Below are 14548 nucleotides of genomic sequence, written 5' to 3' on the forward strand. Positions count from 1 at the left end.
CAGGAGCGATTCTTTATGACAAAAGGTTGAAGTGGTGATTCACTAAAGTGGCCTAAAGTGAACCATGGTCATTTGTGCCATTATTCACTGTAGACAGCACCTTATCATAAGAGTTGCTTATCCCTTCTTACTGCAACATATTGATGGCCCTGAGTTTGATTGAACATAAAAACTTAAGAAATAGCAGCAGGAATAGGCCCCTTGACCCTGCTCCGCCATTCAATAAGATCATGGCTGATCTTCTACTTCAACACTTTCCTGCACTATCCCCACATCCCTTGATTGCCTTAATATTCAAAAATACATCGATCTCGGTCTTGAATATATTCAAAGACTGAGCTTCCACAGGCCTCTGGGGTAGAGAATTCCAAAGATTCACCACCCTCTGAGTGAAGAAATTTCTCCTCATCTCAGTCCTAAATGGCCGACCCCTTATTCTGAGACAGTGACCCCTGGTTCTAGACACCCCAGCCAGGGGAAACATCCTCCCTGCATCTACCCTGTCAAGCCCTGTGGGAATTTGTATGTTTCAGTGAGATCACCTCTCTTTCTAAACTCTAGAGAATATAGGCCTAGTCTACTTTATCTCTCCTCATAGGACAATCCCCCCATCCCAGGAATCAGTCTGGTGAATCTTTGTTGCACTTCCTCTCTGGCAAGTATATCCTTCCCTGGGTTTGGGCTAGCTAACATAGTATCGGTCCTTCTGTAGGAGGCGTGAGTGTTGTGGCGGTTTGTTGCAGGCAGAAGAATGTCCCTTTCATTGTTTTATGGCACCAGTAAATCACTTATCACCAGACACTGCAAGAGTAATAATTCCACTGGAGAGCCTGGAAACCATTTAGCAGTTGAGAAAATTATAGCACTGTAGTGTATTTCTATCAGTTACTGAGCATTGCACAGCTTTGGAGACTGGCTGTATAGCAATTATTATTAACTCTTGTGAGAAAAATGCTCTTGTATATCTGCTAGCTGCACCATGAAATGTTTTTTTTCCAAAAATATACTTTATTCATATAAAATTTTCACAATACATTGGAAAATAGTTCAGTACCTTGCGGTCAGCAATTCCATACAATTTGTTTGGATGCTGACAGCAGTTCCATACAATGCACTAGCGTACATTTCATTTCAAGGTACAGTTTAGTACAATCCGTAAATCACGTTACATGTAGTACTGTGCAAATGAGCGTATTACATGGAGCAGGTGAGAACAGGTTTACATTACATTCCAGAATACATTTCAATACTGATCATGAATCACGTTACATGTAGCATTATGCAGGTGAAAGCAGTACACGGAACGATGGAAATGCATTTACATTTCTTTACAAGTTACTAAACAGTGCAGAGACTTTCATTATACATGGCACAACACAGGTGTGTTTCAGTACATGGTGCTCTATGTATACAAGCAGATTAACAAGTACAGCCCGAGGGGAGTCTGATTCCAGCCCCTGGGTTTACCGTGGCGGAAGGGCCCTAAACTGTGGCTCTTCCCCACCGTGCCTTTGCGGCGACTGCACCAATCTTTAGTGTGTCCCTCAGCACGTACTCCTGGACCTTGGATTGCGCCAGTCTGCAACACTTGGCTGTGGACATCTCCTTGCTCTGGAAGACCAGCAAGTTTCAGGAAGACCAAAGTGCGACTTTCACCGAGTTGATGGCTCTCCAGCAGCAGATGATATCTGTCTCGGTGTGTGTCCCTGGGAACAATCCGCAGAGCACAGAGTCCTGTGTTACGGAGCTGCTTGGGATGAACCTCGACAGCAATCGCTGCATCTCCTTCCAGACCTGCTTTGCAAAGGGGCAATCCCGAAGGAGATGGATGACAGTCTCGTCCGCACCGCAGTCGACTCGGGGGCAGAGTGCCGTGTCTCTGAAACCCCAGCTGTGCATGGAGGATCTGACGGGTAGGGCCCTTGGTGCTTGTGTGAAAGCTCTGGCGATGAGACATTAAGTGATCCATCTAAAGCAGTAATGCGAAGGAACTGAGGTAATGGAAACTGTTGCTGGAGAGAAGGAGCTATGATAGAGGCACTCTATTAACTTGTGGTGGGGTGGGGTCCACTGACATTGAAATTGTACAAAGATTAGCATACAAACCCTTAACAACACATTAAATCCCTTTTAACCGAGGCACTCAGCTGTTAATTTTAATCTCCATGTGATGTAAGTTCAAAGCTAATGGGCTCTGCAACAATTTTCAGTGCTTAAAAAAATAGGGGCACATGATGAGAACTATTGTATTGCCAAAGTATATTGGAACTCCAATGGCCCATGCCATAAGAATGGTGATATGCACTGAGCAACCCTCTGCAGGAGGAGGGATGTGAAAAGGAGGGTCGCTAATACTTCTGTCCAGTTAACACTGGTGTTGAGAGCAGGATCAGAACCAGAGGTTCATAGCTGCCAATCTAGAAAATACTAACCCTGCCCACCAAAAAAGTGGCAACTACAAAACAGGCCCGAATCCAGGCCTACTGACAAGATAACATTAGACAAAGTGCAAGGGGGGTGGCGGGGGGAGGGAGGGACTGCAAGTATCATCAACCTTCCATTCTTGTTTAGCAGAGAGCTATGGAAAAATATGAAGGATTTTCCATCAGTTTCTCTCAGAAAGTTTATGGTTCTGTATTGGTCCTCGCTGTTGCTACATTTGAGCCTTTGTTTCTATAGTGACACAAGGCATTATTCTCCCCTTCTCCCTGCCCCTCCAGTTAACAGACATAGTCATCTTCTCCTCTTGCGCTCAATGGTGTGGGAGCAATGTTTGGAAGTGGATATATTGTATGTTGTGCTTAAGACTTGACTTCGAGAGGGTTTATGGGCAATCTTTCCTCCCACCGGCAAGAAAATGTTGATTTTCGACGCTTCATTTTGTGCCCTTTTCAGCATTTTGGATTTATCTTTGTATACCAATGCACACATCCCTATGACTAGATCAGTTCCGTTGGGCGGGCCACATTGTCCGCATGCCCGACATGAGACTCCCAAAGTAAGCACTCTATTCAGAACTCCTACACGATAAGCGAGCCCCAGGTGGGCAGAGGAAATGTTTCAAGGATACCCTCAAAGCCTCCTTGATAAAGTGCAACATCCTCACCGATATCTGGGAATCCTTGGCCAAAGACTGCCCTAAGTGGAGGAAGAGCAGCCGGGAGGGCACTGAGCACCTCAAGTCTCGTCGCCGAGAGCATGCAGAAAACAAGCACAGGCAGCGGAAGGATCATGTGGCAAACCAGACTCCCCACCCACCCTGTCCTTCAACCACTGTCTGCCCCACCTGTGACAGAGACTGTAAATCTCGTATTGGACTGTACAGTCACCTGAGAGCTCACTTTTAGAGTGGAAGCAAGTCTTCCTCGATTTCGAAGGACTGCCTATGATGATGATATGTGTATATTTTATAATGTGTGCACTGCCACATCATGTCCTAAAGAAACACTTGTCAGACTTGTATTTATATTCTGAGGGGGCTTGACAGGGTAGATGCAGAGAGGATGTTTCCCCTCATGGAGGAATCTAGAACTAGGGGGCATAGTTCCAGAATAAAGGGTTGCCCATTTAAAACAGAAATGAGGATGAATTTCTTCTCTCAGAGGGTCATGAATCTTTGGAATTCTCTACCGCAGAGAGCTGTGGCGCCTGGGTCATTGAATATAGTTAAGGTGCAGATAGACAGATTTTTGAATGATAAGGGAGTCAAGGGTTATGGGGAGTGGGCAGGGAAGTGGAGTTGAGGCCAGAATCACATCAGCCATGATCTATTGAATGGCGGAGCAGGCTAAAGGGGCCAAATGGTCTATTCCTGCTCCTCTTTCTTATGTTTTTGTGTTCTTATATAGCACCCTTCACTACCTCAGGACGTTCCAAAGCACGATACAACCAGTGAAAAACATTTTGGAGTGTAGTCACTGTTGTAATGTAGGAAATGTGGCAGCCAATTCATGGTCCCACAAGATCTCACAAACAGCAGTGAGATAATGACAAGATAATCTGTTTTAGTGATGTTGATTGAAGGATAAATATTGGCCAGGACACCGGGGATAACTCCCCTGCTCTTCTTTGAAATAGTGCCATGGGATCTTTTATGTCTACCTGAGAGAGCAGACGAGGCCTCGGTTTAACATTCCATCCGAAAGATGGCACCACTGACAGTGCAGTACTCCCTCAGCGCTGCACTGGAGTGTCAGCCTAGATTTATGTGCTCAATTCTCTGAAGTGGGACTTGAACCCACAACCTTCTGACTCAGAGGTGAGCGTGCTACTATTCTAAGCCACGGCTGACACCGGTAAAATACACCATACAATTTACACACAAAATATGCTCTCCTAATGGTTCGGTGAATAGTCGAGTCAGACCAGGTAATGCAACTAACTTACAGCCATCCCGCCACCAGAGCCCAGCCAGCCAGCTTTCAGCTAATGGAAGTCTAACAACCACACCAGCAGAAGATGAGGAGCTCTGATTGCCTAGCTTATGGGAGAAGGCCCAATGGGATCATCAGGCTCAGGAGAGGCAGAAGACCAGGTGTAGGAAAAGCCATGTCACGAGCGTGAGACTTGTATATTGACAAAAAGCTTTGCAGTAAAACCAAATAGTATCTCACGCATCTCCAGGTTTTGATGTTCCCACCGTTCCAGCTGTAGGTTTTCCTGCTGCCTCTTCCACTGCTGATTATGCCACTTCTGGGAGAGGGAAGAGATTTGATTAAATAGGTGATTGGAGCAAGTGTAAGCCAACATTTTCAGAAGTGAAAAGAATTTTAAAGTGGTAAACTGTTTACTACACTCTATATATTTACATTCACAGCCATCCTTTTCCCCAAAGTTTACAGAGATACTCGAATGCTTCTCTCAACAAATACACATCGCACTCCCCACCAATGAAAAGTTCACAAAGACATTCTTTCCCCTCTCCCCACTTAATACACTTTTTCCGTTCTCCCCCTAGTTCACAGAAACTCTTCTCACAATTTATCCTTTCACTATAGCTCCTGACACCCAGCGACTGCCACTTTGATTGAGAATCCATCTCTGCTGCAAGCAGTGGGCATAGAGTTGCCAACCCTGCCAAATTGTCATGGAGTATCACGGAAGATTTGAAGATTAATCTTCCAAACACTGTTGCGAGCAACCCGAGAGAAAAAGTATGCCAGTCAGACTCGCAGCAAACAGCAGGGCTGGCATGCGCCCAGGATGCAATGCGGCCCTGTTACATACATACTCAAAAAGTAAAACGTGTAATGGATAGAGCAGTTTCTGTAGCACAGAGGATTGTGGGTATTGTAACCACCATTATCGACACATTATTAATGTGTCGGTCAACCAATAGCTGGAGTGTAAGGCTCAGGTGGTTGGAGATCATGTGAAGAAACCTCCTGGACTACAATCCTACCAGAGTTAGCAACCCTAAGTGGGCGAGGAGTCCTGACCTTTTAAAACTGTGAGATTATGCCCAAGTGTCAATAAAGTTTGTCATAAGGTAATACAATAAGATAGGCCACATTCACGATTAATGTAATGTCACTTCCTGTCATCATCTTTGTTTCCTGCAAGAGTTCGATCCCAGGCAACAGTTAGAAGTCATAAATGGAATGGTATCATTAAAACTGAGCACGGTGGCCCATGAGTTTACCACAGAGCATTGTGGGATATTTAAACCATTGCTGATTTTTGTTTATAAACATGGACACTGGGTGTAAAATGCTGACTGCAAAATATGAATGATTGGCTGGTTGGCACAGAATGGAGGCTGGTTGCCTCTGGAAGAAGTAAGATGCAGGCAGTATATATTAGTTCGGAGGAGAGTGATGAGGAGTAGCTTGCATATAGCAACGAAATGAGCTCCAGTGAGAAGGTGGTGCAGAGCAGGGCATGTATGTCGTGGGGCTGGGCGGAGAGCATATAGAAGGTTAAAGCTAAGCTGCTGGAATTATTGTGGGAAGACCTGGAGAATGAAATTCCCATTTTATACACACCACTGACGTTTCCAGTAAAATTATTGACAGGAGAAATATTATCACCTGGAATAGAAGTATGATGGGAGGTGACAAAAGGAAGAGTGTGTGACATCTGTCACCAACCTGTTTGTGATGTGTAATTGGCCAAATCCTAGATGTACTACTGAGCGAGAAAGCAAATGAAGACACTTCCTCATGGGGAGCAACATGAGAGCTGGAAGGGTCAGCCACACAGGCCCCTCTTGTGCAATTAAAAGTAGGAGGAGGAAGGTCAGAATTTGCAGGGGTGCATATTATGGAGAGCTGGCTATGGGCATAAATTGTTCCTCTACCTCCCCGCTAAATGTTAAGTTATTTAATCTGCGTCCTGTCACCTTGGACCTGTGCTTGCAGTCCAGAACTGATATTTTAATTGCAACATCGGCTTCTTGAAATTCTGGTCTGCAAGGGAATGAAGACTAAATTAATAAATAATTAATGAACTTCAGACTTCCACTTCATGCTAAAACCATTACTTGAATAAGAAGTCTCTAGTGTTGCTTTGAGCTCACGGGGTTACTTTTGCTCGTAGATTGTGTGTGCGAAGGAAGAATTCAAAAACAGGCCCTGCATGCGGCCTGTACACCTCCCTCACTGGGTGAGCAAACTGCCAGTATTTTTGCTAACACTGCCCGTGTCCAGGCAGCCACTAGACGTGGCAGCCCTGTTCTCATGGTCCAGTGAATCCCCTCTCCGATTTTCGCTTCCTCTCTGACTCTTCACAGCCTCTCCCCCCACAATAACTTGACTGGGATTTGAAAAGGCAGGAAAGTGGAGATTGAACCCAAGATTCAGCATTCATAGAACCATAGAATCACAGAAATTTGCAGCACGCACGGAAGGAGGCCATTTCGGCCCATCGTGTCTGTGCCGGCCAACCAAGAGCTATCCATCCTAATCCCACTTTCTAGCTCTTGGTCCGTAGCCCTGTGGGTTATGGCACTTTAAGTGCACATCCAAGTACTTTTTAAATGTGGTGAGGGTTTCTGCCTCTACCACCCTTTCAGGCAGTGAGTTCCAGACCCCTACCACTCTCTGGGTGAAGAAATTTCCCCTCATATCTCCTCTAAACCTCCCCTCAATTACTTTAAATCTCTGTCCCTCTGGTTGTTGACCCCTCTGCCAAGGGAAACAGGTCCTTCCTATCCACTCTATCTAAGCCGCTCATAATTTGATACACCTCAGTTGGGTCTCCCCTCAGCCTCCTCTATTCCAGCGGCGTTAATTCTTCAGCTGCCTCATCGTGAACCAATCTTATATTTTTACCCTTCTTTATTTCTTGCCAGCCAAATTTAGATTCCCCCTGCCCACGAGATCCCCACAAAGACGATGGACCAGGGAAATGGTTCCAAGGAACTACTTCTGTTGCTCTATAATTGTTTACTTAGAGATGGTCATGCTTGCCAGAGTCAGGTCCTCCTCAGGAAACAGGGATGTCTTACCTCTGGTTAGTGCACACTGCCCCCAAGAGTCCATATCAGAAACTCATGATGTGGCAAACTGTGCTTTTGTACTGACATACGATGTGGCCAACATCTTGATACAGGCCTTGACCGAAATGGTCATTCTTCACCATTCTGCTGACTGTCAAATTTATCACAGGCAGTGATTGTAAAAGGTGGTGCCTTTGTACACAACTGGTTGTTGCAACATTTCAAGTTATGTCGTTAGCAAAGCATTTTGACTTGTCACTTCTATATCTGATTACAGACAGGAGAAAGCAGTTGAAGAGGATTAAAAACACAGGCAAATATTAAACAAAACTGGTTTAAGAGCTTACAAACTGCCATGCAGAAAATCACTTTGAGAAACGACAGCAAGGAGATGCAAGTAACTTTAGAGATGTCAGGAAATAGTTAAAGTAAAGAGCTGTTCCGAGGTTGTCTGTAATGTCTCGGTGGGCTGTCTGGGGTTTATTTTACAGCCGTTTGAAGATACTGATGGTGTTTGTTTTCTCTCAGCTGTCTGCAGTGGGGAGATCACCGACTCCGCTGGAGTTGTGCTGTCTCCCAATTGGCCAGAAGCCTACGACAAGGGCCAGGACTGCATTTGGGGGATACACGTGGAGGAGGACAAACGGATCATGCTGGACCTTCAAGCGTAAGTGAACAATAGGAGCAAAGTGTACTGTGCACTCACGGCGCCACGCATAAGACAACTGGCTTGGGAACTGGAAATTTAGGGCCATCAGACAGGGAGTCTGTAGAAATTGAACGCTGAGAGATGGAGGTCATTAACTGTGAAAATAGTGTGAGGCTTTGTGAGCATTTTGAATACAGTTAGACTCATCAACCTGTGACATGCTGGGAACTTCAATTTTGCAGCCATTTTCTATCTCCCTCTTCAGCTACAACAAAAACTTGCATTTATGTAGTGGCTGTAATGTAGTTTAAAAAGTACCAAGGTGCTTCACAGGAGTGACAAAATATGACACCGAGCCACCTAAGGAGTTATTGAGACAGGTGTTCAAAAGCTTGGTCAAAGAGGTAGGTTTTAAGGAGCATCTTAAAGGAGGAGAGAGAGGCACTTCAGTCTTAGCCCAGAGTTGCAGAACCTTGATATCATCAGAAAGCCTGAGTTCAGCTTCCTCCCCCTTTTGATACGTCACCAAGACTGATTTCCTTCAGCATTACTCACCTCTGCCCCTACCTTCCTTGTCACACATTAAAACCCTAAACTTCACTATTAGATTGCTCCAGCACTCTCCTTCCTGGCCTTCCTGCTTCTACCATTCATAAACTGCAAGTCACGATGGGCTGTGTTCCCCACCTGCTCCAAGACACACATCCCAACACCCTTCCCCTCCCGAAGATCCACTGACCTCTTGTGTTACAGAGAACTGACTTTTAAGATGCTTGTTCTCACCTTCAAATCCCTCCACAGCCACAACGCCCTCTACCTCTATCATCTCCTCCACATCTATCGTCTCCTCCACCCATACCCTGGCACACGTCCTCCAGCACCAGCCTACCTCTTGTTCCATGCCCCCCAGATTCCACCATCCTTAAACTTGCCGTCGGGAACCCTCACCATTCCCCCCCACCTCCCCCCCACAACATCTACAAAAATCTAATTTAGAATCTCTTCTTCGGCCAACCTTTTCCTGACTGTGTTCATCTTAAATGCCATGAGTGCTGTACATAAGAACATAAGAAATAGGAGCAGGAGTAGGCCATTTGGCCCCTCGAGCCTGCTCCGCCATTCAATAAGATCATGGCTGATCTGATCTTGGCCTCAACTCCGCTTCCCCGCCCGCTCCCCATAACCCTTGACTCCCCTGCACTTCAAAAATCTGCCTATCTCCGCCTTGAATATATTCAGTGATCCAACCTCCATAGCTCTCTGGGGTAGAGAATTCCAAAGATTCACGACCCTCTGAGAGAAGAAATTCCTCCTCATCTCCTTCTTAAATGGGCAACCCCTTATTCTGAAACTATGCCCCCTAGTTCTAGATTTCCCTAGAAGGGGAAACATCCTCTCCACATCCACCCTGTCAAGCCCCCTCAGAAACTTATATGTTTCAATAAGATTACCTCTCATTCTTCTCAACTCCAATGAGTATAGGCCCAACCTGCTCAATCTTTCCTCATTAGAACTGTAGAAATGTAAGTTGTTTCAGTGACACAATATAAAATTGCTTGTGTAAAGCTTCACACTTTAGCTTGGGATCTCATACCTGTGTTCTCTAATTGATAGAAGACTCTCAGACAATATATCCTGCAGCTCCAGGTATCTAGCCTGGATATTTGCAGCACATTCTCCATAAATGCAGCACAAATTGCCTGCCCTGTGATGACCCTATATATTTGCTATTGTTTGTTAGGAAACGTAGCTGACTTGCTGGCAAAGTTCCTGCAGTCAGTTCAGATTATATCTCCTGAATACCACAACACAGAAACTGTAGTGAGACCCCCAGGTCCATTTTGTTTTGCATAAACAGAACTATTGATCTTCACTAAGTTTTGCAACAATTGATTGTCTCCACCTTATTTCCAATATTCAGGCTCTGCTCCGCGCACACTACATTCCTCGATACTTTGTATACCTCACTCATCAAGTCACTATCTGCTGCATCAAGATTGGGTAGACCAAAGAAATTCCCCTGGGTTTCACTTCTGGAAGTTCACCTTATAAAATACCCCTTTGAAATTATTGTCTTATGCATTTTGCTTTGTTATTGAATTGTTCTAATCTTGATATGAAAAGACATGAAGAAGATTTGTGAGTCTGGTGTATGTAAAGAATATCTTGTTTGGTGAGTCAAGGTGCTGTGCCTTCTGACTGAAAGCTGAATAGCAGACATGCCAATCCTGACCTTAATGTCTGTCTGTAGTTTAATCTTGGGTTTGTTGGCCTACATGACCTCCAAACACTCTGCACTTGTTTCAACATTTACAGCAGCATTCACCCCTGTGAACCGAGTCTATCACCGGTTTCATCACTCAATCTGGACCTTGCTCCATGTGTCGACTTGACAACCAAGTCTGTCACCAGAGTTCATCCAACCCATCATCAAAACCAACTCCACTTTGTTAATGACATTCTGCATCTTTTCTCACCTTTGTACCTGTAGCTGTTTGCACTGGATTTTTTTCCCTTGCTTCTCTTTTCTTGAGAGTAATGGCTGGATTACAGCTCTGTGGATAGCTCCACCCTAGCATCCATTGGAGTCCATTATTAAAGAAGCAGTAGCAGGACATTTGGAAAATCAAAATTTGGTCAGGCAGAGTCAGCATGGATTTATGAAGGGGAAGTCATGTTTGACAAATTTGCTGGAATTCTTTGAGGATGTAACAAACAGAGTGGATAAAGGGGAACCAGTGGATGTGGTGTATTTGGACTTCCAGAAGGAATTTGACAAGGTACCATATAAAAGGTTACTGCAAAAGATAAAAGTTCACGGGGTTGGGGGTAATATATTAGCATGAATAAGAGGATTGACTAACTAACAGAAAACAGAGTTGGGATAAATGGTTCATTCTTGGGTTGGAAACCAGTAACTAGTGGGCTGCCACAGGGATCAGTGCTGGGACCCCAATTATTTAGAATCTATATTAACGACTTGGAAGAAGGGACTGAGTGTAATGTAGCCAAGTTTGCTGACGATACAAAGATGAGAGGAAAAGCAATGTGTGAGGACACAAAAAATCTGCAAAAGGACATAGACAGGCTAAGTGAGCGGGAAAAAATTTGGCAGATGGAGCATAATGTTGGAAAGTGTGAGATCATGCACTTTGGCCGAAAAAAAATCAAAGAGCAAGTTATTATTTAAATGGAGAAAGATTGCAAAGTGCTGCAGTACAGCGGGACCTGGGGGTACTTGTGCATAAAGCACAAAAGGATACTATGCAGGTACAGCAAGTGATCAGGAAGGCCAATGGAATCTTGGCCTTTATTGCAAAGGGAATGGAGTATAAAAGCAGGGAAGTCTTGCTACAGCTATATAAGGTATTGGTGAGGCCACACCTGGAATACTGCGTGCCGTTTTGATTTCCATATTTACGAAACAATATACTTGCTTTGGAGGCAGTTCGGAGAAGGTTCACTAGGTTGATTCCGGAGATGAAGGGATTGACTTATGAGAAAAGGTTGAGGAGGTTGGGCCTCTACTTATTGGAATTCAGAAGAATGAGAGGTTATCTTATCGAAATGTATAAGATTATGAGGGGGCTTGACAAGGTGAATACAGAGAGGATGTTTCCACTGATAGGAGAGACTATAACTAGAGGACATAATCTTAGAATAAGGGGCTGCCCATTTAAAACTGAGATGTGGAGGAATTTCTTCTCTCACAGGGTTGTAAATCTGTGGAATTCGCTGCCTCAGAGAGCTGTGGAAGCTGGGATATTGAATAAATTTAAGACAGAAATAGACAGTTTCTTAAGCGATAAGGGGTTATGGGGAGCAGGCAGGGAAGTGGACCTGAGTCCATGATCAGATCATGATCGTATTGAATGGCGAAGCAGGCTCGAGGGGCCGTATGGCATACTCCTGCTCCTGCTCCTATTTCTTATGTTCTTTTGTTTATCACCTCGTTCAAGTAACTATTTTGGTCATGTGTAAACCTAGAATGTGGGACACCTCAGTCAAGCAGAGGCACCTCCTCAAATATCATCATTATAAGCGGTCCCTTGAACGAAGGTGACTTGCTTCCACACCAAAAGGGATGAGTTCATAGATGTTTCAATGGAGGACCCGATATTCCAATCCTGAACTCCAGAGGTGGAAGATGCCTGTGCGTGGATTTTTTAACGTGTGGTGACCGTTGCACATCAGCCACCACACGTGCTTGACCGAGCTGGGCCTTTATCCAGTGGCAAGGGTAAATCAGGATGACTGGAAAGCTGCTCTGCTGCACGGACCTGGTGCGCGCACATATCGCAATGTGGGCAGGTCCGTGCTGCCCCTGGGCCCTCGGCTCTTCTGGGCCCCGCACCCTCATTTGCCACACCTCCGCCACGATCACTCGCCGCTCCTCCGTCACACATTCACCACACCTCCGTCACAATCTCTCACCGTTCCTCCGTCATGATCTTTCGCGGCAGATCTCTCACCACTCCTCCGCCACAACCTATCGCCGCTCCTCTACCACGAAACATTCGCAGCACTTCCGCCACCATCTCTCACCGCACCTCCGCACCAAACATTTGCTGTATTTGCTCCTCCACAGCCAACACCACTAAAACAGATTTTCTGATCATTTATCTCAAATATATACGAAAAATGAAGGACAGGTAAAGACCATCTGGTCCATTGAGCCTGCCCCACACAATTGCGATACCTTGTGTAACCCAACATATACGCTCCATCCCACCCGAAACCATGTGATCTCCTGGGAGAGGCCCAAAAAAAACAGATAAAAAACCCAGGCCAATTTGGGAAAAAAAATCTGAGAAAATCCCCTCCGACCCATCTAGGCGATCGAAACCAGCCCAGGAGATCAATCTGGTCATTAAATTCCCTGCTCAAGCTCACACAGCCAACCGGCAGGGATCAATGGACAGTGATAAAGATTGGGAGCCATGTCTAAGCTTTCAACTCTCCAACTCGGTGTGCCCAAGGCCGGTTAAAGCGCCTGAGGTCTGCTAACCCAGCACATACTCGGGATCTAAGTTGGTGCGCTGTATGGGTCAGTGCACGGTCGACAGTGCATTTACCCACTAAACAAACACGGGCACAACTGCAACTTTTCAACAGATAATGAGGCAAGTCAAAATAAAACAGCATTGTATAGTCTGTGTCCCATTTGGTAATGAGGATTATCACCATGGTAATCCGTGCTAATCGTTGCTGAGCTGCAAATACCAGAAAGCTGGGGTGGGGGTTTAAGCCCAGTGAGAACAACACTAAAAAGTCTAAAAACAGTCGATGATTTGAAATCAGTGACGATTTAAGAAGAGTAAAACGTTACATGACAAGAAAAAGCCCAAGAATAATGAGACGATGGGAACTGTAGAGACTAAAGCTGCTGGATTCAAACAAATGGAAGTTGGAGGTAAGGCAAGTTGCTAAGAAACCTTGGGGAATACGAAGGGATCAGAAGAGCTTTAAAATAAATCTTTTTTGAATAAACTTAAAGCAGTGGTAAGCTGTCATTTTGAAATGTTGAATTGCAAGCTTCTGTTCATGTTGCATCATTTGAGACTAATCCATTAAGATGTGCTTTTTTAAAGCAACATATAAATGTATCTCTGTCCATTTAAGTATAAAAATAACTGAGACACAAGGGAGCTGTAGCTCCACTCTAGTCTATAACAAGAGCTGCAGGCCTCTTCGCTGCGAGACTGAGAAGAAAATAAACTATTTCAAATCCCTCCCCAACTTCGCTGCTCTGGGCCCGAATAATCCTCTTTGGCCAAGTATCTCAGCCTATGCCCTGTACTCCACTGGATCACAGCTCATCACACAACCCCCTCCCCGCTCTTTGCAGCTCTCTCCCAAAGCTGCTTAGACATACTACCTCTCCCTTCCATCAAAAGTCTCTTCAAATTCTGACACACCCCGATAACAGATAGGCCTTATAGTTCCTACCCCTGCAATTATATAGGGTATTGGTGAGACTGCACCTGGAGTACAGAGTGCAGTTTTGGTCCCCTTGCCTGCGGAAGGATATACTTAGCTTAGAAGGAGTGCAACGAAGATTCACTATACTGATTCCTGGGATTCCTGATTCTCAGACTAAGGGGTCAGCCATTTCTTCACTCAAGGGGATGTGAATCTTTGGAATTATCTACCCCAGAGGACTGTGGATGCTCAGTCATTGAGTATATTCATCACAGAGATCAAAAGATTTATGGATACTAAGAGAACCAAAAGATAGTGCGGGTGGGTGAAGTTGAATGGCAGAGCAGGCTTGAAGAGCCAAATCGCCTACTTTTATTTCTATTTCTGTTCCTATATTCTTTGAATCCTTCCTATGATTGATGTCTCTTTTCTATTTTGTAAAGCACCTGGGACATTCTCCTGCATGAAGGGTGCTGCAAGTTATTCTTGATTTCAGGAGAACTCCGCTGTGATCACAAGGCATCTTTGAAATTGTATTT

The 14548-nt window shown here is 44.9% G+C and overlaps 1 protein-coding gene across 1 annotated transcript in view; it reads left to right on the top strand.

Moving 5' to 3' along the window:
• Positions 1–14548, top strand: part of sez6b (seizure related 6 homolog b) — a 901253-nt gene that overhangs the window by 736794 nt on the left and 149911 nt on the right. Inside the window, exon 10 of the mRNA XM_070858015.1 lies at positions 7967–8105. Coding sequence (XP_070714116.1) covers positions 7967–8105 — 139 coding nt within the window. The remainder of the gene's footprint in view (positions 1–7966; positions 8106–14548) is intronic.

Source organism: Pristiophorus japonicus, chromosome 16 (assembly GCF_044704955.1).
Source record: "Pristiophorus japonicus isolate sPriJap1 chromosome 16, sPriJap1.hap1, whole genome shotgun sequence".
Classification (NCBI taxonomy): domain Eukaryota; kingdom Metazoa; phylum Chordata; class Chondrichthyes; family Pristiophoridae; genus Pristiophorus; species Pristiophorus japonicus.